Source organism: Chanos chanos, chromosome 1, assembly GCF_902362185.1.
Source record: "Chanos chanos chromosome 1, fChaCha1.1, whole genome shotgun sequence".
NCBI classification, from domain to species: Eukaryota; Metazoa; Chordata; class Actinopteri; order Gonorynchiformes; family Chanidae; genus Chanos; species Chanos chanos.
The window spans coordinates 51092737-51117942 of NC_044495.1; the positions used below are offsets into that span (position 1 = coordinate 51092737).

The window sequence follows — 25206 nt, forward strand, 5'->3', positions numbered from 1 at the left end:
GTTGTTACGTTCTTGTTCAGTTCTGAATGTGGAAACCATTGATCTACTCAGGCCGCTCTTCTGCTTTGTTCACTTTGTGCGGGGGAATTCCTTTCTCGAACCGCTCAGAAGAATCCCACAGATTGAGAATGTTCGTGACGATGACTCACGGTGAGGTATGAGCAACATGTGGAGAGAAGGGTGTAGACTGTTTTACAGCGGTGTAACGACCCAGCACGAGGCTCTGATTATTTGATTTGCTCGTCGTTTTTCTTTTTCCTTCGGTTAATTTCCTATCTAAATATATCCCAACAAGGGAGTGCTCTGTTGTCTTTGTGTAGCGAGTCAGTCAATCGGAGGAGTTTGTCGAAGTTGTTTTTGTTTGGAATGTCTTGCGTTAACATACCACGCCCAAACTTTTTGATCAAGTACAGAACAAAATATTTTCCATTAAGATTAGTTCGCATTGCGACAAATGAGACTTTTTTTCTCTTAGAATACACATTTCATTCATTTTAAGTCAAGGAACAAAGCTGACGTCCATTACAATATGACAGCCATCCTCATTATGATATGCTAAGACGTCAAGGTTTTAGCTTGCTCTTCTTTGAAATGGTCACACCCTCAAGTGAATCCTTGTCAGTCGGAAAATATTTCCCACACTTAATATCTAAGCTGTTCATTTTTTCTCTTGTCAGCATGTGACGCATAGCCTACTTCTGTTGCGCCTTTAAATAACCTTGAATAATGCCCCACTGAAAATGTGTCCTACATACAGACCTGAGTTTGGTGCGTTTTCAGGTGGTGAAGAACATATAGTTTATAAAGCAGGCCAGGATGAAGTCGACATTCTGTGAGAGAGTTGGACAAAGCAGAGATTAGCGTAGCCTGATAATTTTATATCTGACCATATATCTATTATACCGTGTTTTGTTGTTGTGGTTGTTTTAACACCTTACTTTATACGCTTATTAGTGTTCTGAAGATCGGTTTAATTTGTGCTGTTCATGTTTGTTTTTGCCCATTATCGAGGCTGTAAAACGCTCTGATAAATGACTACTTACCCGAACGATGAGCTAAGCCGGCCTCGCTCTTTGTTCTGACTGTTTGAAGTTTTCGCTCTATGCTGTTTAGCCATCATAGAAACATTGAGATATTTATATGAATATTTTATGAAGTCTTCAAGTAAACATTTACACTGGTGGATTTCAGCAATTTGGAAGCCCAGCACAGAGACTAGACTATTGTGTAACAGTTCTTGTGTAACGTTCGTAAATAGATGAAGGAAACAATGTGAGCACTTATACGAACTTTATCCTTGGGGATGATTCTATTGCATGGAGGTGGCATTTGAGTTAGCAGATTGCAGTCTCCCTAGAGGGCTGAGCATCACTAAGCCCGACACGCTAAGTCAACTGTGAAAACAGCTGATATTTATAGGGTGAGGGTCCAGACTGAAAAGGACACCACAGCGTGTTTGTTGTAGCTCTAACGGTAGATCCTGTCTATAGGAGGGTTGCTTTTGCAACGTGCAGGTCCCTTTTTTGTGTGTATCACGTGTTTGCGGAAATCTCTCGAGCAACACATTTGTCCCCGAGGACCCCCAAATACCGTCTGTAGTTAGAGTTGGGAGTCAAACAGTTTAGACTCTTTGACTATTTAACCGGTTAGGGCCAACAACAATTCTGCAAATATCGAAACTGGATTGCAAAAGGATTTTTATGATACGAAAAAATGCCAATATCTGTACATGCATCTTTGCCTTTTGTTGTATACCTCCAAATGAAGAGATTATATAATGATAATGACAGCATAAATGATAATTTTCTCAATTTCTCTAAACAACGGCGTTTTCGGTTATAGACCTCGTACATCTATAAACAAGAGTAAATCGGTCTAATTAACGTTTTCATTAGTTCAGCACGGCAATTCTGTTCGATTCTTTTTCTTTCTTTCTTTTTTGCTGTTTTCTTAGGCTTTATAGATAGACCCGCACACACACGAACAGTATTGGTTAAGTTTTGATGGGTTCAGTCATAAGCTGAAGATTTCATCAGTCCCTGAAGCTCTTCAGCCAGCAGAGAGATGAAATGCACTTACAGTGGGAGTGACGTGGAGGAGCAGCTGTTTGAGTGGGTTATGGAAGCTGTTTGTTGTCTCCAGAGAGGTCCTGTTCCTCTGACTGGCAAGGACTCCAAGCTCTGGATTTATTTAGGGGTTAAAATTTCTCTTTGTAATAGCTGCAGATACATTGGTTGCCAGAGCCATGTCAGATAGGTTTATACATCATGACATGTCCCTTGATTTAAAGTAATGTCTGTATCATTCAACCAAGTTTAATCCAAATGTAATTTAATATAACAAAGATTAAGGCATAAGTGGGCATTTAAAGTAATGTGTGACAATATAATATCTGTATTAAGCCATGTCTCAGCAACAGTTTATGCAAAAACAGAATGACAGACAGCAAAAACAAGACAGTTTGCCGGCTATAATGTCAGGGCAGTGTCACTTAGCGCTATCTATAGCAGGTGTTGCAATTAGAACTATGTCCAGGGGGAATATAGCAATCATGGTCCAGTCTCTAGCAGACTAATATTGTGTGCATTAGATGTAAGTCGTATCAACAGTTGTGTGAAGGAGCTGTGTATTTCTGACAAATGAATCCATTTGTCTTTTTTTTTTTAAATTATTTATTTATTTGCTTTGATGGTGGCTCTGCATTTTCTGATTTCCTGTTAAAATGTCTGTTGTAATAGAATTCTGCAGTAGGCGCATTGCTTGGCCTCATGGTCCTTAATATCACCTTATGACATGTCTCTAGCCATGATACTTTTGAATGACATTAAACAAAGCCTCAGGCCCATAATACTCTTTCTTGACAGTCACCAAAACCAATAGCATTACCCACGACTAGCACAAGACAAATATCTGTCACTGTATCCTTGTTATTCAACAAACAGAACAGTTTGCTTGTGGCAAAGACATTAGTAAATCAGGTCCATTGGTCTCCTTGCTGTTCTATTTAGCCTTCCCCTCAAATACAGAGGGTTCACTAATGCTGTTTAGGTTTAACATCTAATCCAAGCCCAGGCCGCTGCTGTTTGGAATATGGCCTGTAAGAAGCATTCTCGGATGCCGTTTTCCCAGTAAGGAGGGTTGTTGGAAGGTTCCTGGTATGTGGGGAAATGGCTCACGGAATAGCGTGGTGACCAAAATGTATGCACTTAGCAAAAGCTTGAATTTCACTGACACATCAAAGGACAGGATACACATGGCCAAACATATAGAATTTATTACCATGTGACCAAAATATAGGCCTATATATTTTTTTCGTAGGGTTAGCCCAGATACAGAGCCTAACTAATTTAGAATGATGGGTTTGATGCTGTAGAAGAATACAGACGTTCACAAATTGAGAATGTGATATTAATCCAGATGACGTTCATATTGTTTGACACTACACAGATATTAATATAAGGCATGCGTGTTTATTACATGTGAATTAGCATGCCAAATTAATCAACAGAGTTAAGGTGATATTTGGGAGACTGTTTTGTCAGGGCCTTTCTCTGAAGATAATATTGTCCGTGCCGCTTGAACATGTGGCAACTCTCGGCTGTTATCTCAGCCTGTACATTGAACATTGCAGACAGAAAAGAGACATAGTGCTAGATTCTTTAAGCTGTAATGGGGAACTTTGCTCTTGCTATTCAAGGTCATAATGTTGCGGAGAAATGCTTTCATGGAATCACACAGATGCTGTTCTAAGAAGCGTTGCTCATATGACAGTGATCTGGCCCATTGAGTCTTGTTGCGCTCTTGAAATGTAGCAATACATTTCCACCTGTTTAGGTCTCACTGTTCAAAACACCTCTGTGATTCATTTGTCATAATGTTTACCTCTACCATAAACACTGCTGAGGGTTTATTGCATTTCACATTGCCTTAAAATACAGTGAACCACGTTGGGAGGAAATAACCTCAACCTAAGTTCAGCCAATGTTTTGTTATAACAAATACCTGCTAAGAACATGGCGCTGATTTGATTGATTGGTGGTGTTGACTGATTGCGCAAGTGCATCCTAATATGTTTACATTATGACCACTGATGAAAGCACACATTATGGAATACTTTAAGCCTAAAAGTACATAGAGAGTGTCTTTATAACGAAAAAAAAAAACCATTCCTGCACATCCCAATACAATTACAGGCATAAATAAATGGTTGCTGCTATCGTACTGAATTGACCTTTAAATAGAGAGTAATTGAAAATGGATTGTGATCTGCCGCAGCTTGTTCTGTGAGGCATCCCACCACATACTCCCTGACCCTAACTGACTTTTCCGAACGGTGTCCTGAAACACGGGTTGAGATGGCACACATACTGAAATGTAGTTAACAAGATCACTTTCCCGCTTGCCCCAGTTTCACCGCGAGCTCAAACATTCGTGACTTCTCCGAGACCCCCGACGCTGGTCTGCCGTTCTGCATATAAGTGCGTTACGGTGAAAGATGTAATGTGCTCGAATTTCACACGTGTAGCAGCAGATTGGGTGTCAGGAAAACTTACTATGACTCGGTGGGTATGGCCTTGTCTGTTGCCAGTGTAAATGAAAACAGAGTATGTTGTGATATAAGCATCTGACATAAGCAAGAAACAGGTAATACATGAATATTTTGGATTTTTCTTTCTGCAGGTGTATTCATTTCTGCAGGAATGAATGGCATTCTTTAAGCAGCTGCCATTATATAAAATGAGGGCCTTAACAGCAGATACAGTGTGAAGACAGAGCTTAGAGAAATATATCAAACTCCACAGTTATTCCAGTTCTCGGACTCTGTTACTGGTTAGAAAGCAACTTTCACTTCAACCTCCACCAGTGAAACTCTGCTCTGTCCTCTCATTCTTGCTTGCTGAGTTGTAGGTTAAATTAGGAAATTGCAATTCCATCTGTATCCCCTGGGCTAGTTGCTATTTATATTGAAAAGATAATTACACCCCCACACACAGGAGGATGGACTACCCCCAACATGGTGTCTCAGTAATGGATTTGTCTCTATTCATGGTAGCTGAGAAAGTAAATTTAGAATCCTTGTGTATATGTTTTTAACCTTTAAAATCACTTATTTCTGCATGACGATTATCTTTGAATGCAGTTGGAATAGGTCATGTAAAATAATTATGGATACAGGTGTTAAACTCTGTTGAAATGTATGTGTCATATGTATTGCGTTTAGAACACAAGACACAAGACTCGAAGAAAACCTGCAAAATCACAAAGGTTGTTCAAATTCACTGAGGTTGTGTGTAACGGGGGAAAAAAGAAGGAAAGAACGGGAAAAAAGAAAAAAAAAACCTGACCTTGGAAAATAGCGGTTGCTGGTGTTGTCTATTGGAACTGCACGCTGCGGATTTGTTATCCACAGGTGTTCCCTAAATAAAGTTTTGCAATTTTAAAGTAAGATGGCCGCCTTGACAACCGCAATGTTACCAAACAAACAAACAGAGGTGGTTGGTTTCCTTCATTCTTCACTTGGAATTTTTTTTTTCGCTATTTCGCAAAATGCTAAGATACCATGATGACTAATGTTTGTGCTTTGAGAATATTCACATACCACCGCTATTGTTATAAGATAATGCAACAAGTGACTATTCATCTGAACTAACCTAGATGCCACAGATAGCAAACAAATGAAAAACTGGATTTTATGATCGCAAAGTTAAGGCTATTTCATTATTTCTCAGTGATTTAATTCTGCTTGACCTTAATATTTATTTGTATCTCTCATCTCCAAAAATGTTTTAGAGTGCCTTTACAGATAACTTCAGCACTGTGCCCAGTACTTCGCAGACATCAAATGACAGAATGGCTCTTGCAAAGAAGACCGAATTTCTTCGGAAAGCTGAGCATCTAAGAAAACTGTCAGTTTGGCGAAACCGTCGGTCTTATAAATAGAAAACACCGTTGATCGTTTAAGTTGTCATAATGTATGTACTTTTTTTCTCGCCACAGGTTTGAAAAACTCGAGAAAGAAAGGTCTCTGAATATTCGCGACAGAAGGAATAATTTCAGAGATTGTTTTTCTGTCGTAGAGGAGTATGATAATAAGCTCCAGAGTGAACTGAAGACAGAAAGTAAGTCTTTTATGAAAGGGTATCTAAGATTTAACGTCATAACTCCGAGGACAGCACAAGCTTATTAATGAAGGGGGCACTGAGTAGTTTTCACAGGCTGAATAATTTTATTTTCACATACAAGTCTGGAAAATGTTCTCATGTGTTAATATTTTTCTTGTCCATTAGTCCTGAGAATCCAACAGCAACTGCAGAAAATAAGGAACAGTGTTTACAGATTTCAAGGACATCTTACAGATGTGAAACCATCCCCTGAGTGTGAGTAGACAAATGAAAGCCAATATTACCACACACACACATACACACACACACACACATACACACAAATAGACAAATCACATAGCTTGTTATTTTATATTTCAGATCTGAACCTTCTAACAGAACTTCTGTTTTAAATTGGGATAAATTCATTATGTTTCAAACATTAAACATTCTGGATGTTTTTGTTCATTGCCAGTGATTAAGCTTTAAAACCAGTTATCTGGCCTGGTGCCACTGATATGAATTATATTATGGCATTCTTTTTGAAGTTATAAATCCTTTCATAAGCCATTGATTCAACAATAATCACTACATGTTTCTATTAGAAGTACTATGATGTTTCAGATATATCAGACATACTAAACACTGTGTTCTCTTTCTGTTTGCTTTGTTTTTGCAGTGATCGAAAAATTAAAAGACATCATGACTGAAGTTGAAAACTCCATTAACACTTTCAAAGAAGATCAGCATCAAAAGTATACGCTCACATTCTGTTGAAATTTCTCATTCAGGATCTAAGTGCTTCAAAGACCTTAATGAATATCAAATCCAGACATATATGAGTATTTTTGTAAAGATATGCACACATTCAGTTTAATTTTATATAAGAATTTCTCTGAGACCTGTTTAAATATTTCATAACAACAATAGTCACTCGATTTTCTGTAATAGTCATTCAAATAATGGTTTCCTCTGTTTATCATTTCAATTTGGAGGTTTGAGGGGCTCTTAAAAGAAGAAAGATCTTGCTGGCAAGAGATCGGCGCTTTTGAGAAGAAGATTGAGACGTGGTCATTGTCTGCAAATCCAGATCCAAAGCTGCCGTCTGCTCCCTCGGCAAAGAGGTCTGTGGGCGGAAACAGCGGTGAAGAGCTTCCTCCGGAGGTGTCTGCACTGGAAGCCTTTCTGCAGCAGACAGGAGGAATTCTGGGTGGCTGGGATCGGTATGATCACCAGAGCTTTATGAAAATCTGGAACAAACATGGTGGGAAAGCATCGTATCGAGAAGAAGCACAGCTGTTCTTACCAGGCAGAACAGAAGAGGAGATCAGACAGCATGAGGAGTGGTACCTAAAACTCTGCTGTCTCCAAGAGCGGAAGAGAGAGGTATGAGTTTGATAGAGAACTGATAGAAACTGATAGATTTTTCACTTTGTTCAATTCTGCAGTTGGTGAACTAATGAACTGGCTCAAAATTAGATTGATAAATTACTGGTAATACTTTGTACACATGCCTTTAATTGTTCTTATACTAATTCATTAGGTCAAGTAATTTGTACATTAAAATTATATATATGTGTATATATATATATATATGTGTGTGTGTGTGTGTGTGTGTGTGTAATTTTATAACAGTTTTTTTCTTTACATTAAAAACTATTACTTTTATTACATTTAATGCTATTAAAAAAAATCTGTCCTTTTCCATTCCTGCAGAATTAACCAGTGCAAAATAACCCTGTAGATCTCTTAGAAACATCTTTACCTCCTACTTTTCATCCCTGCTGTCAGGAATTAGTTTACATTAATCTGCAAATTCTCAAAGGCTGTAATTATGACTGACAGGCCATACAAAATTGGAGGTTGGCGAAACAGCGAGAAAAGAGTACACGACTGCGACAGCGAGACGAGGCCGAGGAGGCCAGGAGGAGGGAGCAGGTAGAGGTGGCGGAGGTGCAACGCCGCAGGCTGGAGGAGCGGCAAAGGGAGGCAAAGGAACATTTGCAGGCCTGGAAGAATCAGCAGAAACTCCAGCAAGAGCAGGAGGAGTTGCAGAGACTGAGGGAGGAGGTGCTTCAGAGGAAAAAGGATAAGGAGGAGAGGAGGAGACAGCTGGAAGTGAAGCTGGCTGTCGAAGGCCCAGGTTCAACAGAGGAGGGAACAGGAGCAGCGACTCCTGCTGGAGAAAGAGTCTCAGGAGAGGGCAGAAATGGAAGAGAGAAGGAGACTGGCAACTGTGCACATCAGACACTTCCAGGAAAGAGTGAGTTGACTTAATGACAAAATCAGGATGTGACATCAGCAGGCTTCATTGTAACCGACATGGCGGGGAAATTTCGTGGAACTACCTGAACCCAGACTCACAACTTAGTGGAACAGAGTTTATTATGAGTGCATACAGACAGTCACACTAATGTGCAAGTGACCAAGTCTGCTCTTATCTGCAGCTCAGATTAACGAATAGAGAAATCATTCCTGTCCCAAGTTATACTCAAAAGGAATGATGTAACACAGACCTTAAAATCAGGTCTCATATTATCTCTCTAAAATATTCAAATATACTACCTAAGACTTGGCATTGGCATACTGATATCAGGGAACTACTCATCCCTAGACTTTCACTCCATGGACCATGCCACATGTCCTTATCTTATCTCCATATATTCATGGTTAAATTTCATTAAAGAGATGTGAAGACTTCCAGAGGAAATCAATAATCTTATTTTTTTTTTTTTGTGAGACTCCCCAAAACAGTAAAGATTATATTAGATCTGTGAATATTGCAGTCATATCAGTTTCATGTGAGTGATGTGCCAGTCTGTCACATGAATATTAAGGTGTATGCATGACCAACAGAATGTTTGAGAGGACATGTTGATGGTTCTCTCTCTCCCTCTCTCTCTCTCTCTCTCTCTCTCTCTCTCTCTCTCTATGTATATTTATATATAAAACAAAACAACAGTCTCATCTTTGCCAAACGATGCCTAAATAGAATAGCTCTTAACAAAATGTGTGAAATATTAGGGAGCCTTAGTCAGAGATATAAATACATTTGGCAGGGTATGAGTCATCAGTGCATTTAACACTTTCCTTCCTCCCTGTACTTGAACAGTCATGCACTTGTAGAATAACATTGAAAATGACACATTTGATTCTTTGCTCTCTGAAGGATTTACACAAGCTGGGGACAAAACTGCTGGAGAAACAAAGTAAAGAAGGGGAGAAGTTGGAAAGACAAAAGAGGCTGGCTAAGCTTAAAGAGAGGGTGAGGCTATTCTGAATGCCGGATTAGGATAAGACTACTGGTGAACACAGCCTCTTAAAAAGTGTTCTTGAACACTTATGTCTCCTTACCATTCCTCTCCAATCTATTGGTGTGGACTATACAGGATAAGAACCATATGTGGAAAGCTACAGTATTTTTCATTCATTTAACGCAGATTAAAAAAATTATCTTTAGAGTTAGTGACGGCTATAAAATATGAATACAGTGAATTATTTAAACCTTGTATGGACTAATAAAACGACCGACATGATAAACATAGACAGTGGCCTATGATATTAACTACGTTTTTTGTTCAGGTGGAAGTCCACATTAAACGAGACCCCTGTAGACTGTGGAAGCCCACAAAAGGGTGGGAGGAACGTACCAAAGAAATTGGGCCAACAGGTGGAGGACCCGTTTATCAGATGTTCCACAGGTATGTAATGACACGCAGAAGTGCAACAGCCACGTGTATCTGCTGTGTTGTTTATGTGTGTTAAACTAAAAGCTTTAATGTTTCTTTCTCTCCAACAGAGCTGTACCAACCTGGAGACAAGGTCTCTAATATTGTAGTATTGTAAGTTTGAATTATATTCCTATTGACCTCACCTCCCAGCAGCTATCATGAAACACACATGCACTCGAATCTTCATGTATTATATGTCAATTGTATATTATGTGGCTTTTTTTATGCATTTTTGTTTCACATTTCTACTAATTTTGCTCTTTTTTTTGGTAAATGTTGTACATTTGTTTGGTTAAATGACTGCGCATGTGTTACAGTACTTGATAGCAGATTGAGTCACTTTGTTTTTTGTTTTTTTTTTCGATGTTAACTGTCTGACACAATGTTATCAGCATGACATTTCACATTGCATTGAGAGGCACTGTTTCCGGTTCCCCTCATGATCCTACCTGCTGTATTACTCTAGCAGAATAAAAACTGTCATTAAAACATTTACAAGTCTTTGTACAACCTGTTCAGTTTGTTGTCACATAATCTGTGTCATTGCCTTGCTGTCTGGAATTCAAATGTAGCATAACAAAAAGTTCATTACTAATAGTTGTAACCCATTGCTTGCAAAATGCAACACTCTCACATGGTGTCTTAACCAGAAAGGCGATATGCTTGCCTATCGAAACACAAAATGAATTATAAAATTTTATGCAAGGCTCGCTGTGGGTGTAACAAGAACTGGCCCGTTCCTTTGCTATGAGGCAGAGCAGGTTATATCATCTTTCCGCACCTGAATGAGTGGCATTGTGCCAAAACCATTCTTAAATTCAAAAACTTTTTTTTTGTTTGTTTGTTTTTGCATGGAAACAAAATACCTTGATGACTAATGCATGGTAAACTAAAGCTGTGCTACTGATGCTGGTATGGTAGTTGAACAGGTGGTATCACCGCAACTCATACCGAATTGACGCTTTTACTGTGGCTTTTCTAATTTGTATGGTCAGAAATATTAAGAGAAATCAGGCACTTTTTTAGGAGTACGTCAAATGTAAAGAAATGACAGAGGAGCGTTGTCGTCCTCTCCCAGTCTGTTCTATTCCGTACCATTAGATGGCAATACGTACTATTTCCTGAGAAACGTTTTAACTAAGCAGAGGAAGACGGCATGCAGGAAGCCCGTTCACATGTAAAGATGGCGGAAGAAGAGAGTACATTGGACGATATTGAACAGCTAGATTTTTTAAAAGACAGACATGTACGATTTTTTCAAAGATCCCTTCAAGTATTACCAGAGAGATACTCATCCTTGGAAACAAGCAGGTAATTAATTGAGGCGAATAGACATCTTTAAATGATTACATGCGCTGCGCTAGGGTGCTTGTTTCATTAATATATTACCAAAGTAGCTAACTTAGTGGAAGAAAACTAATAGGTATAAATTAATGTATTTTATACAGGTGCTTCCAATTATCAGTTAAGAGTAAACTGCTAAAAGGAGTAAAAAAAAAAAAAAGAAAATAAAACACGATTCTTGAACTTAAAAGGGTGATTGCGCAGGACTGTAGTGATGCTTATAGGACCAAACGTTGCCTTGCAGAAAATATAAGTACGTCAGTATTGATAAAAACAATAGTAAACAATTGTCGTGATTGTTCTATAAATGCAAGTATATATGGATCGTTTTTCGGTACAGTTTAAGCTCAGTTACCTGCGTTTAAAAATAACTGCTCTACGAGTTGACATATTGAGAGGGTCCCTTGTTGAAATGAATGAAAAATCTTTAGGCCAGTCTATCTGAAGTACATTACTGTAAAGATTTTGCATTAAAATAACTAAAAGCTTTAAACCAGTCTAACAGAAACATGTATTTAGACGAAGATATTCTGATTTATTATGGTGCTTGTAATACACTATCAAGGAATATATTTCTAATCATGACAAGTTTGGAGACAACCCAGCATATCTAAAGATGTAACGTAGTTTCTTCCCCTAACACTCGTCTTTATTTCCCCCTAGATTAACGATTGTGTTCTTTGCTCTCTCTGGACTTGACGTTCTCGATTCACTGGACGTAATAGACAAGCCGAGCTTGATAGAGTGGATATACTCGTTACAAGTTCTCCCCACTGAAGACCGTGAGTACTTGTAACGAACTTTTCCGTTAGCACTGTCCATACGGCTGCTTGGGCAATACTGGCAGTATTGGTTCTGGAAATCAGCTGTGGTATTCAGATTGCTTGTCTGGACCATTGTTACAGATGCTTTGTGAGTGATGTGCCAGTTTTGGTTTTGTCTGGTAATTAAGGCAGATGTGTATATTAGTTTGATAGAATAGCGCATGAGTGTAGGCCCAGTATTGGAAATGTTGCAACATATGGGGTGTCGTCCACAAAGAAATATATTTTCATTGTTTCCCAAATGTCTGAAATGCTTTTGATTGGTTTTTGCCAATCCTCCATGATGGTTTGAGTCAGCTGTGAAAGATGAGAGTAGGAGAATGTTTTTCAGCCCATGTCCGAGGAAAACCTGGGATTCTGAGCTGCAAGTGGTCACATTGCAGGCTTTGGTTAGTTTAACGCCTTCACTCATTTACAGCAATGTAGATGCTATGGATACAATCTTACATCGGCTGATTTGCATATAGAGCATTCATACACTCCTGAATGTTTTTCTTGTTTTGGTGTCTTTGCTATCCTAGGAATAACCATTAAACATGAATGTAAGACAATGTACATGTTAACACTTCAGTGGAATTTTCCAGACCTTTACATGTGTAAATAAATTCTTAATTAATGAATTAAGAAATAGCCTGATAACATTTCTTTCATTTGATATTGGGAGGAGTAGTTTTGTTGGCTGTAGCCCCAAGTCAAAAAAAAGTTTTGTAGTTGTTACTAAATGTTTGGGCATCCCAGGTCAAAAATATCAGTCTGTTTACTTACAGTTAATCTGTGAATGGGAAAAATCTGCCTTGACCCCTAGGCTACGTGGTATAAAATTATGTGATGTCTTTGTCTGAATTTTAATACAGAATTAATATTTAGACTATGGTATGTAGAAACACTTGGAGACACCTCCAGATAATTCTTTTTCTTTTAAAAAGGTTAGTTCACTTGTTAGGTAATCACCAAAATTCCCTTGTTTATCTGGCGCTCCACTGCTTGCACAACCCCCATCCTGCCTGGGGAGGGCTGTAGACTACCACATGACACTGTCAGTTGTGTCTGTGTTTATGTCTGGCCGGGGCAGAAGCAAAGCCACAGGGAATGAAACCTGGCTCTCTGCAGTGGTGGGCTAGCGTGTCTTTCAGCAGCACCGCTTGAGGCCTCACCCCCAAACAACCCTTGACTAACTTTACTGAAGTAACTTTGTACGTTCTGATCTGCCAACTGCAGATTGCTGTGCCTGTCAGGGTTACGTGAGAGTGGGTTTATTCTAAGCAGTTGTCTTGAGATTTGAAAATACCGACAACTGACATTTAAAAAAAAAAAAAAAACAGCAGTGGGTGACACCTAGCCTAACTCTGTAAACGCTTTCAACCTGCTGTCAGAAACATTGTCCGAAATGGAAGAGTTGAAGTTAAGGTGAGATGTGGTATAGTCTCTGACAGGTTGGACAGATCTGCAAAACAGAGCCTGTCGATCACTAGAAAGGACTTCCTGTAAAGTTAATCCGATGCTAGAGAAGTTCTATACAAGTTCACTACAGAACGTTGCTTACGCAGCTAAGGTCTGCATTGCAGAGCACTGAGGGTTCTCCATCATCTAAAGCGATGTTTTCTCCATCCAGTCCTCTAATAACCCCTGCCTTGCACATTTTAGTTTCAGCTCTGCACTGACAATCCTGATCCATCTATTCAAATGATCCAGGGATTGACCATTAGTTGCGTCAAATGCACAGTGCAAGAGCTATTAGATCACTCAGTTCAAAAGCACTAATCTAAAATATCTTGTGAACCTTAGGCTGTTTGGAACAGGCTGTTTTGGGTTAATAAAACCGAAATGGTACTTCTTAGCCGCAGTCGCAGAAGATAAATTGGAGACTCGATTATTCTTGCAAACCCGTGGAAACATTTCACATACGCTGAAGACTTAAAAATCGAAGAGTTTAGTGAGAGGCCCTGAGTGACACACCCAGGAGGAGATACTGTTTTGGAGTCCAGAGATGTGTCATACATTAGGGAGTCTTGGTTAGCATTTAAGCTCGGTCTCAATTAAAGATTATGCCTCAGGGAAAAGTACTCGGTGTCTGTGCGGAAGCGGTTTTTGTGGCATGACTAGCATTGCGACGCTTAACACTGCTTTGCAACTTATTGTGATGCTCTAAATGACATAGAGATAGAATTATACATTCCAAATTTGGAGAAGATTGTCCTGTTTAACTGAAGGCTGAGTCATGTATTTTGAGTGAAGGGTTTCTCATTGTTTTTTCCTTGTGAGCTGTCTTAATTTCCTAGATGCCATGTTTCCTTTAATAGCTTCTGTAGCGTCGGCTGATTACAGCAAACTGTTGACACGCTGTCTGTCACAAGCCCAGTGGAATATCTCCTCATATCTCACACACGGACTGTGTGTAGACTAAAGCTCAAATGAGACTGATATCTGGCCCAGGTTATTTATTTCTGCATGACAGCAAAACCCCGCTGTGCAAACACTGCAGTAGCTCAAACTCAATGCTGCCCGAAAGGCGTCTTCCTGAGGAATCTGTCACACCTCTGTGAATGTATTTTCTTACAGATCAGACTTCATCCATTTCCCTAACAGTTTTTGTTAATAACATCGATAATAATGATTCCAGATGAATGTGGATGGCTGTACATGTTTGGTTTGCCGGCCCAGGTTATGCCCAATTTTCCTGAGGGAACATAGCCTAGTATATTTCTAGTAAAATAGTTGAATTAATCTTTAAGGTGTTTTTGAGTGTTTTGAGTCTGCATGTACCGGTATGGCTGAATCTTGAGCAGGGTGGTTTGTTTTTGCTAGGCTTTCACTGTGGCTACATACACAATCATGTTTCTATGAGAAATATGCTACAGTTTGACCACTAGATGGCAGTGTGTGTCCTCATTTACGAATATGAAAAATCTCAGCGTGGACAAGGCAGCCATGGTTTACATGTTCTTTGTTTTCACAACCCACCAGAATCCAACCTGTGGAGATGTGGTTTTCGTGGTTCCTCTCATGTTGGAGTCCCGTACAACTCCTCAAAGGTATCTGCCATCCTGAGTTAACATATATACCAACAAATACTCAGAGAAATGTACTGACTGCTAAACACAGACCTGAATTCTAAACACTGATTCTAACAGTGCAAACAATAAACAATTAGGCTGAAGTGTTTGTTTTACATTGTTAATCTTCAGTCTTGGTATTCCACATTGATTAAAACTTTTTGCCCTTGGAAAATGAGCACTTCTGTATGTCTTTCACCATTTTCAGTCAGTCTGTGTTCAGTGGAGTGAAACATTTTTCAGCCATCAGCATATTCTGTTGAGTATAGCCAATTCTGAAACCTTTTATTTTTTTTTTTTTAAACTCAATGCCCTAATAAAATGCCTTTTCATTTTTTCAAATATTTTCCATTCTCTCCTCTAATGTGAACAATTGATGGTACTGTCTCGATATTTGGAACAATCAGAAAAAAATTGCTCGTACTTGGTGTTTAGTTTTTAACCTTGAGTTTTGTGGGGTTCTTCATAACTCTGTAATTCTTGTGGTTTAGGAGTTCTGTTGTGTTTTCCTTCAGTTCTCCATTTGGTTTGTTATATGCTTACATATATTACCATTCTTTTTCTCCACAGTGTTCCATCTGAATTTTACTTATTTATTTATCTACTTTTTTGGCAAATTAACCTTAAATAAGCATTTTGATCAACTAGATTACGAAGAGCACAACTTATTATTGTAATGACGTATAAAAACACGACTAATTCTTATGTATGTAATTTCCTTATCTTGCCCTTCATGGGTGCGTCATATTTTAGGCTAATTTAACTAAATGTAACTCAGTTCTCAGTTCAGTTCCAGTTTTGCTGAGTTTTCCTGAGCGAGTCCGTCCGTAGCCTGTGTATGTCAATGCATTTCTGCTGGTCTCAGGGCCCGGGGACCTCTCACCCTTACGACAGCGGCCACGTGGCCATGACCTACACGGGCCTAGCGTGCCTCATCGTCCTGGGTGACGACCTGAGCCGGGTCAACAAGGAGGCCTGTCTGGCCGGATTAAGGGCTCTGCAGCTGGAGGACGGAAGGTGGAGTTTTTTTTGTTTTTTTTTTGGCTCATCTCTAAAAAGAAACGGGCTATTCTGTCATCTCTCTATTGTTTGTTTCCTCTGGCATAGCAACTGAATTAAGATGCTCTTCTAATTCAGGTTGCCCCCCGAGTCATTGGTCATATCGAAAAGTTGAACGTTTTGTAAAACCTTTTTGACGTACAGGGCGTTAGAAAGCGTAGTTCCCACTGGCTGACAGAAGCTGTTCTGCCCGTTTTTGCAGTTTCTATGCCGTACCGGAGGGAAGTGAGAACGACATGCGGTTTGTTTACTGCGCTGCATGCATCTGCTTCATGCTCGACGACTGGTCAGGCATGGACATCAAAAAAGCCATGGACTACATCAGGAGAAGTATGGTGAGATTCACAGTTTTCACTATTATTTCAATCAGGCTTTTGCCCTTTTTCATCTAGCTTCCTCTCAGCTCCCTAGCAATCGGTCCACTGACGGGCACTAAGAGAGGACCCCTGACGAAATGGCACATTTGGAAGAGGCGGTGAAATTACAGCAGTCATCCCCATAACGCAAAAAGCCGTCCGAAAATTCCACCCCGGCCTCCACCGCGCTCTGAACTTCCCGTGTCAGGGCGAGTGCAGGAGAGCAGACGGGATTGTGGCCCGTTGCCTTTGTCTCATGACGCTTACTCTGTTGGCCAGCTCGCTAATCTCTCAGATTATATAATCCACTCACTGAGAAGGCTGTATTCTTGTCTAGTTGTTTTGTGGATTAAACAGAGATGTGTGTGTGGTTCTTAGCACCGTACCGACTAGTACAGTGAGACAGAATTCGGATTGGAGCGAGCCCAGCTGTAAGCATAAGCTTTTCCGCTATTCTCCGATGTCTATAAATAGATGGGACAATTCAGGCGTACACCCCTGAGGGGGTCTAGTAATCTTCTTACTGACTCAATTTTGGTTAGTGTACTAGAAACGTCAGGGTTGCCATGGAGAGCGTAGAAGGAGCTTTGTTTACTGACAGAATGGAAAAAAAGAGACACTGATACACTATTGATACTTTGTGTGCTTTTGAACTAGACTACAAATCAGTGAGGATGGAGTGGAGTTGTTCACTGTCATCATGTCTCCTCTGTTTGATTACATTTTGTAATCATAAGAATAATGATGAAAGTTGCAGATTACAGGTATGTCTGCCCCCTCTCTCTCTTTCTCAGTTGTGATAATATATAAAAATGACCAGTTTTGTGTCTGTAGCACCTTACTTTACCTGCAATTACACTGACATGTGCGCGACCGCAGTTGAGCAAGAAGAGAGAGAGACAGTTTCTCCCTAGCCGACACTCCTTCCCGGAGGAACGCGGCCAGTTATGCTTTCATGCTCACAGTCTGAAGACGTGGTCCATCTGGGCTTTGAGCCGTGACGTGGCAGACACCTACTGTCATTTCAGAGAGACGACCAGCACGATAAAAGCGTCCAAAAGGACCTGATCTCCCCTGACAGATTGCCTGTATAAAGCAGTCTAAGCCGTTGTTTTAAGGTGCGTAATGGTGCCCTTAGATTTAAAGGACTTAGGTGAAGGTTCTGGAGAGCCATAACTAGGTCAAATGATCATTTCCTATTGAATTACCTGGTTCTGATATCGACCAGTTATTGTCTGTCTCCAGTCCCATGGATTTTGTTTTTAGAAACAGTGCCTCTGTTTGAGATCTCACAGATGCCTCCACAATGTTAAACTTTATATTTTCTCCTATGTTTTTTCAGTCTGTCATTTGGGTGTGCTTGGCTCTACCATCTGACAGTGCAGATAAAAACAAAATTGTCAAGGGTCATCAATCAAGGAAACAAAACCACAGGAAAAAAAAAAAAAATCCAAGCAAAAGTGCTGGTCCGCTAAAACAAAGCTGTTATAGAAACCATAGACAAGACTGTAGATAACCCTTTTCTTCCTGAAACATAACTCCTGCCAGTTGTGCCCTCAGGCGCAAAGCCTTCAAATTCCACTGGAAAAGAAATCTTGACTGGGAAAACCGTTCCATTCCAACACTGTTCACCCAGTTTAACAACAACAAAAATTCATCATCTGGCACTGAGAAGCTATGCTTCTTTTGTGGTTGTTTATTGGCAGTTCTCTATTGCCTTTTGTCTGTTTATTATAATACTGTGTATTGCAATATGTATCGATATAACATTGCGTGTCTAATTTTGGCAGCTGAAGATAAATTTCCGTTTTAATTGAATGAGATGGACAGTGAGGCGATCGCGTTGAATTAAACGGACGTGAAGAGTAATACTGATAATGGGAACTCTGTGAAGATATTCTGGGGCCGTCAAGTCCTGTCGAAAAGCTTCTTCAAAGCATTGCAAAGCTGGCCTTGCTGATTGGGTTTATGGTTATAAATCGCCCCTTATTCACTTGAGTTAAACCAATAAATGCCACTTAGTCTGTTGAAGAATGGAAGACCGCTGCAGTGACTCAATATTCTGGAAAAAAAAAAAACCCCAAAAAATCATTTTGAACATGTGTCTTTGATTTTTTTTTTTGTGTTTAAATGGAAGCAACATTGCTCCCTGGTTTCAGATGTCACTCACCATGTAACGTGTTTATTGATATGCTTACTTATGCTTATTTGTCTTCCTCAGTCATATGACAACGGCATTGGCCAGGGAGCCGGTCTGGAGTCCCATGGTAAGTTTCCAGCCCTAGACACAGTTGAAAAGGCCTGTATGGCCCCTGGAGTGCACCTGCCTTTAGATTCACGGTTTTACACGCTCGGTCTCGAGGGAGCGGACCACGCCATTGTTTGAACTGCATCCATTCATTTCCCTGTAAAACTAGACCAGTAATAGAATTTCTTCAGTCTATTGTCGAGCGCCGGATCTCCCGACAAAAGGTCACGGCAAGTGTGAGCGATGAGCTGTTTGATCTGCCCTAGCATTCAGGCCGAGAGAATCGTTCTTTTTTTACGAGCGCTGGGTAAACACTGTCATTTAGTGAAACTTCCTAAAACTGCGTGTGGAACACTGAAAAACGCTGCAGGGAACCGATTTATCTCGAATAACTCTTTTTATATGACAGTGTCACGACAGGGGAAAGTCCTCGATGGTGTTATCTGCACTTATCCTTTCCCCCCCCCTTCTCCAAAAAACGTACAGATTATTACTTACATTGAGCCTAGGCGCGTATTAAATTGCTTTGCTAGAAACAACATACTTACATATAATAACTGCAAGGACTTCCTCTCACCTGTATTATTGTTATTATTATTATTTCCAAGCTGCGCTCATCTGCCAAAAGAGAAGATTTATATGTCACATAAATACTGCAGCTATTGAAACCGCTCCCGCGGCATGAGGCCGCCAGCGGCTTTAAATGCTATGTTAGCGGAGTTGAGAAAGGGAGAGCTGTTGATGGAGTTCCTACTTCAGCACTTTGAATGATGAATGGTGCTATCAGTCAAGGCTGTTATTACACGTTTTTTTGTTGTTGTCCCCCCCCCCCCCCCACGCTTCATCTGCTGCCCTCAGGTGGCTCCACGTTCTGTGCTGTCGCGGCCCTGTGTCTGATGGGGAAACTAGAGGAAATGTTCAGCGAGAAAGAGCTGAACAGGATTCGTCGCTGGTGCATCATGAGACAACAGAACGGTTTCCACGGGCGCCCCAACAAACCCGTTGACACTTGCTACTCCTTTTGGGTGGGCGCCACGCTAGAGGTATATATAACACTGCCTACCTCCCGTGGTCGGTCTTTACACTTTATGTATTTTTTTTTATATATATATATATATATATAAAACTCTTTCTGTTGAAGAGACAGTTAAATTAGTTTTTTGTTCTGTGTATGTATGTTTGTGTGTATATATGTATGTGTATGTGTGGGTGTGGGGGTGTGTGAGTGAGATATTGTATAATGGACTTTGTTATCTGTGAAAAGCTTTTGGTGACAGCTTAACTGGTGCATTAACACTTTCTGATCTGATGGCTCTCTTATTAAAAGTGTGGCCTGACTTCCTTGCACTTAAGGAATGTGAACATAATGAGTGGTGGCCTGTTTAAACTGGTCTATAATCGCCTCTCTCTGATTGGCGGTTTGAGTAACTAGCTGCTTGTTGGTGATGGAGATGACTCATGGCCTGTCTGCATTAAGAAGCCTCCTATGGGACAAAAAAGCTTAAGTGCAATATTCGGCCCAGACAGAGCAAACACACTTCCTCTACATGCAGTAAGATTATCAGTTTACGTACACACACCAGCGGTAAATATCATCTACAGCTGTTCTCTCACTGAAACTGAGGTTTTCTGAGTCTAAACGTTTGGTTAGAACAGACACATTTCATTATTTTCTTTTGCTGGCATTATATACTGCAATAACAAAGCTGAAAATCTGTCAAAAACGACACAAAGTCCGCCCCCCCCCCCCCCCCAAGACACAGATACATTCCTCAAAATGCTTCAGCACCTTGAATACAGTAATGCTTTGGAACTCAGATGATCTTAAATATTCAGATCACGTTTTTGTGGTTCTCAGAAGCATATTATCGGTTTCTAACCCCTGACTTATCATTCGTCTACTCCATAAACATCTTTAAGACTCTCAGATTCATAGCCAGAGCCATGGTTGTAAAGGTGGTCCTTAAGGTTCCTGTGATAGCTTTAAACATATTTGACAGCCATTTTCTCAACCAAAATCCTACTAAACGTATAGTGAGATATGGACTTAGATTTTGGGTCTATTGTCTTCAGTTGTCAGTAGCTCTGTATTGTAATGTATTGTTGTTGGTGACTGAAAATCTGATTAAACTGGTTTAGTGGGGGGGGGGGGGGGGGGGGCAGTAATTAAAGATACAGACCATTTTAATGCCGCTGTTCCCCCTGGTTTTTCTATGGGTGGTGTAGTAGTTAAATTCATGGCTTGAAGATACTTTCTCTGAGGTTCCACTGGGTAAAGGGAGAAAAGTCAGGTTTTACGAGGTGCTGTGAGGGAAACTCAACTGTGTAATGAGCTGCTTGCTGCTTTACTGTATGTGGTTAACCAGGTTCAAATGTCAGACGGCAGCCGTCTTTACGACCACACGTATTACCATAAATGTAATATAATTCAGCATTATCACCATAACACACGAGTGATAATATATAACTGCCTTGTTTTGAAAGGGTAGGTAGCTGCAAATTGTCTGAAGGTTACCGTGTTACACTTGGGTGCTAAATTTTGCTCACACGGTGTCGGTGTATATATTTTGATGAGCTAAATGAATAGAAACTTAAGTGACCTCTGCAGGGTGCAAAGTTAAACATGACCTCTCTCAGAAAATTTTCACCTGTAATCTCCATTTATCTGTTCTTTCTTTCTTTCTTTCTTTCTTTCTTTCTTTTTGAATGTGGACGCCTGTAACCCCCACCCCCCACATCCTTTCTTGCAGAAATTCTCCGGCTCAGAAATGCTCTGTTCTTGCTTTTGCTACACATCTAAGATTTCCACACAGATATACCTTTGCGTTCATTCTCTGCATTCCTTTACGTACATCCGGATATTCGCCGGTTGACTTGTAAAGGTTTTACTGGTTTTAAAGATCTGATTAAAAGGATCTTTTTTTCCCCCTATCATGAGTTTGGCTGCAGTTCACTGGGTGACTCTGGGGCAGTGGAATTTCAGGTTTGTTGATATGTAGTTGAAGCCATTCTTTATTCCACCCACACAGTGTTTACCGTTCCTCAGGCTTGCACTCAATCCCAAATCAAAATAGATCCACTTGTTTAGCAATGTCAAGTTGTACTTGTCTTTAGATGATTTTCTTCTTCCGCAGCTGTGGCCACATGGTTATATTTTCATTTCAACAGTCCAAAGCACTTTCATTGCAGAACTGTTCAGGCTTGTCAAGGTTTTCTTTTGCATACTTGAAATGATAAGCGAATGCAAATCACACTGTGCGGTGGACCCCCGTTCTCTCGTCTTTTAATCTCGTCTCTTAATCTTTTTTTTTTTCTTTTCCGGCGATTACTGGAGTCTGTGTTTCAAATCTGTCCGGTTTTCAAACAAGTCTGCCAGGGATTCAGCTTTTCCGTGGATCTTCTATATCCTGACAAGGTGTCTTGCAGCTAGAAGCGTTTTAAGAGTTGTTTACAAGTCAGTTATCTTTATCTTCAAAATTTCCTCAGAAAAGTTGACCAGCGGAGCATATGGGTCGGATGAAACTAGACAGAAAGCCAGTCTGACAGATTACAAGGCATGTGGTTTGTTCAGGTGAATAGTTCAACCCTGGGACTTTAGTCGACTAACTCACGCCCAAGAGGTGAATCAACCTATAATCGCCCAGTAGGGTGCTCAGATTTTTGCTCGTTCACTCTTTATGTCATTTTGAATCCTTTAAAATACTACAAGTCATTTGAACGCATGGTTTGATGATGGCCTCTCAAATGTTTGCACGCATCTGTATCAGCAGAATGAAGTATGGGACATGCAAACGATTAAATTTCTGAGTTATGAAAATGAAATTTGTACTTTGATTTTTCAAAATGATGGCATTCCACGATTTTGTCCTTTTCCAAGAGAGCAGGACAAAAATTCATTATCGGACTAAATTATTCTGCTTGTGATAAACTTATGAACAATTTTTATGTATCAGATTTTAATCAGAGTGACTGATTTTGTACATTCTATCAGCTATATTTTTAGTCACAGTTTGGGTATGCCGGAATGCTGAACTCAGTATACATAAAACGAAACACTTACTATCTGTCTGATGTGTGACAGGTTTGCATTTGAACCTTAATCTTACCCTTTGCTCTCAGCTTTTAGATGTTTTCCGGTACACGAATTTCGAGAAGAACCGGAACTACATCCTGTCCACCCAAGACCGTTTGGTAGGAGGTTTTGCTAAGTGGCCCGACAGTCACCCAGGTAAAAGACACCTTTCCACATGACGCTGGGACTGTGTTTGTTTCTCTCTGTCACCTGAAACTAAAATGTAATAGAACTCCTCACAGGGTCTGAATCTTTTATTTATGAAATTGTTACGATTGAGCTTTAGGGAGAAGAGAATTTCTCAGATTACAGGAACGAATGGACGTCTCTGCTTGTGCACTGATATTTACAATATACCACGGCGCTAGAATTAGTGCTGTCAGTGTCAGTAAATCAAAAAACAACATTTGTCAGATGAATATCAAAGGCAGCCTATTTATTAGTTTTATACAGAATGGTCCTGGCTTCTGGAAATGTATTTATTTATTTGTTTATTTATTTATAAATTTGTGAACAGGGAGCGTGTAGGTACAACATGTCTACTTTCAAAAAATTCTTTGTATTTTGTCACTTGAGCAGATGTCACATATGTACCCACAGGAGACCAATGCCTCACTGATGAATATTGTCAGGAGTATAAAGGGAGCAAATTGAATTACTCGGAGGGCTTTTTTTTTAAAAGGCATTACGCAAATTGATTTTTCAATTATTCTGCACTGAATCAGAAATTCCATGTTTCATGTTGCCATTGTCTTTTCATTATAATTGAGTTGAGATCTCGTACTGTGTCCAAAAGCCTTTTAGAGGCAGTCTCCGGAGACTCAGGGTGGCTAAAAGGGTCAAGATAAATAATTCATGTTTCTTTTAAAGGGGCAGTGCTCTAGGCGCTCATCTTTGTTTTTCTTATTTCTTTTTTTTTGTTGTTGTTGTTCAGATAAGAATCCCATGCTGTTCCTTAACTTCAGACAAGATGCTTAAAAAAAATATGCAGTCTCATCTTATTAGTTTCACAATGACTCAGCGTTTTCTACATTTCTTTAGCTCAGTTTTAGTCTTCTAACCAGTTCTGATGCCAAACCGGTAGATCTGTATGTACAGTCTGTATGTGACTTGTACCTGATGGGGCAGACTGGTGGAGTTGAGGCTAATCTTTAAAAGAAGCAGCTCTCTCCTTGCTGCTCTTGACTGGTAAAGTCTATCAGTAGCAGGTGCCATGTGGCAGTAGCTGGCTGACCCAGTTTCTCTCTCTCTCTCTCTCTCTTTCTCTCCCTCTCTTCTTCTCTCCTGTCACTACTGTCTGCGACACAGACCCACTGCACGCCTACTTTGGCATCTGCGGCCTGTCACTGATAGGGGAGTCCAACCTCCAGCGAGTGCACCCCGCCCTAAACGTGAGCGAAAGAGCCTTCAAGCGTCTGGAGCAGCTGCACCAGTCGTGGAGAGAAAGCTCCTGCACATGACAGGAGCTCTCTGCCTCCGCCTTCTCCTCCTCCTCCACTCCTCCACCTCCACCTGCCACTCGCATGAACAACAGAACCATAGCCTCTCTAAGCAATGTGCAGCTCTGACCAGTCCAAGCTCTGTCCTCTCCGGTCTCCCCCCCCCCCCCCCCCCCCCCCCCCCCACGGAAAGCTAGGCCAACGCGGACAGTCTCAACGCCCAAAACACATAGAGAGAGGGAGGGAGGGGGGCGCGATGAATAAATAATGAAGATCCAGCATCATCAATTATTGAACGTAAACTGTCGGATCGGGTGCCCAGTCTGGGGAAGTTCTTATTTTGTCTAGTGACATTGGGGAGAGATGAGGTTCTTTTTTTTTTTTTTTTGTGACAATGCAAATGGTTTTTAAACTGGTAGAGAAGCACATGGTTATGTTTTCAGCTGTTTTCATTAAGTCAATTTTCAGACTGTTTTTTTTTTTTTTTTTGCCACGGATACATTGAGTTACTGATTCATTGATTGGTTAAAAAAAAATTGAAACAAATTTCAATTGATGACAAAAAAAATAATTGAAACAAAAAGTTGTGAGTGCAGAGATATGATGTAACGTTATGTTTTTTTCCCCCCCTATGTGAAAGCAGTTTATATAGATCATTCTTACTTCAGCTGCTTTCATATCCAGGAACAAAAAAACATACCCTAACATCATATCTATTCCACCCAACTGTTTTACTGGCGTTTTTCTGTTCAACTGGAATAACGAGTATATATACAAATACATAAATATATATATATATATTTTTCATATGAATTGCATTGACTGGAGAAACATATTGATGCATCAGTAGCGTGTTGAGATGGCAGCCTCCCTAGAGGTGAGTGCGGTTTGCTGTGGTTTGTAAGATCCAATCTCCCCCTCTCCCCCCTTAGTCAGGAAGAGACTCCTCAAATCTAGATCCTATTTCTCTTCGACGTGC

The 25206-nt window shown here is 40.2% G+C and overlaps 2 protein-coding genes across 2 annotated transcripts; both read left to right on the forward strand.

Moving 5' to 3' along the window:
* The first annotated feature begins 140 nt into the window (after positions 1-140).
* Positions 141-9931, forward strand: ccdc112 (coiled-coil domain containing 112). The gene is given in 11 exon segments (XM_030765060.1): positions 141-155; positions 5791-5906; positions 5998-6119; positions 6288-6377; positions 6781-6856; positions 7097-7487; positions 7947-8237; positions 8239-8364; positions 9271-9366; positions 9684-9802; positions 9901-9931. Coding segments are annotated over 11 exon segments (1473 nt in total).
* A 1084-nt stretch (positions 9932-11015) lies between these two features.
* pggt1b (protein geranylgeranyltransferase type I, beta subunit) lies at positions 11016-24350 on the forward strand. The gene is made up of 9 exons (XM_030784800.1): positions 11016-11143; positions 11840-11958; positions 14965-15032; positions 15919-16070; positions 16315-16447; positions 18690-18735; positions 19575-19759; positions 22836-22944; positions 24097-24350. Exons 1-9 carry the CDS (start codon positions 11016-11018, stop codon positions 24246-24248), a joined length of 1092 nt encoding a protein of 363 aa, XP_030640660.1. The 3' UTR covers positions 24249-24350.
* Positions 24351-25206: the final 856 nt, after the last annotated feature.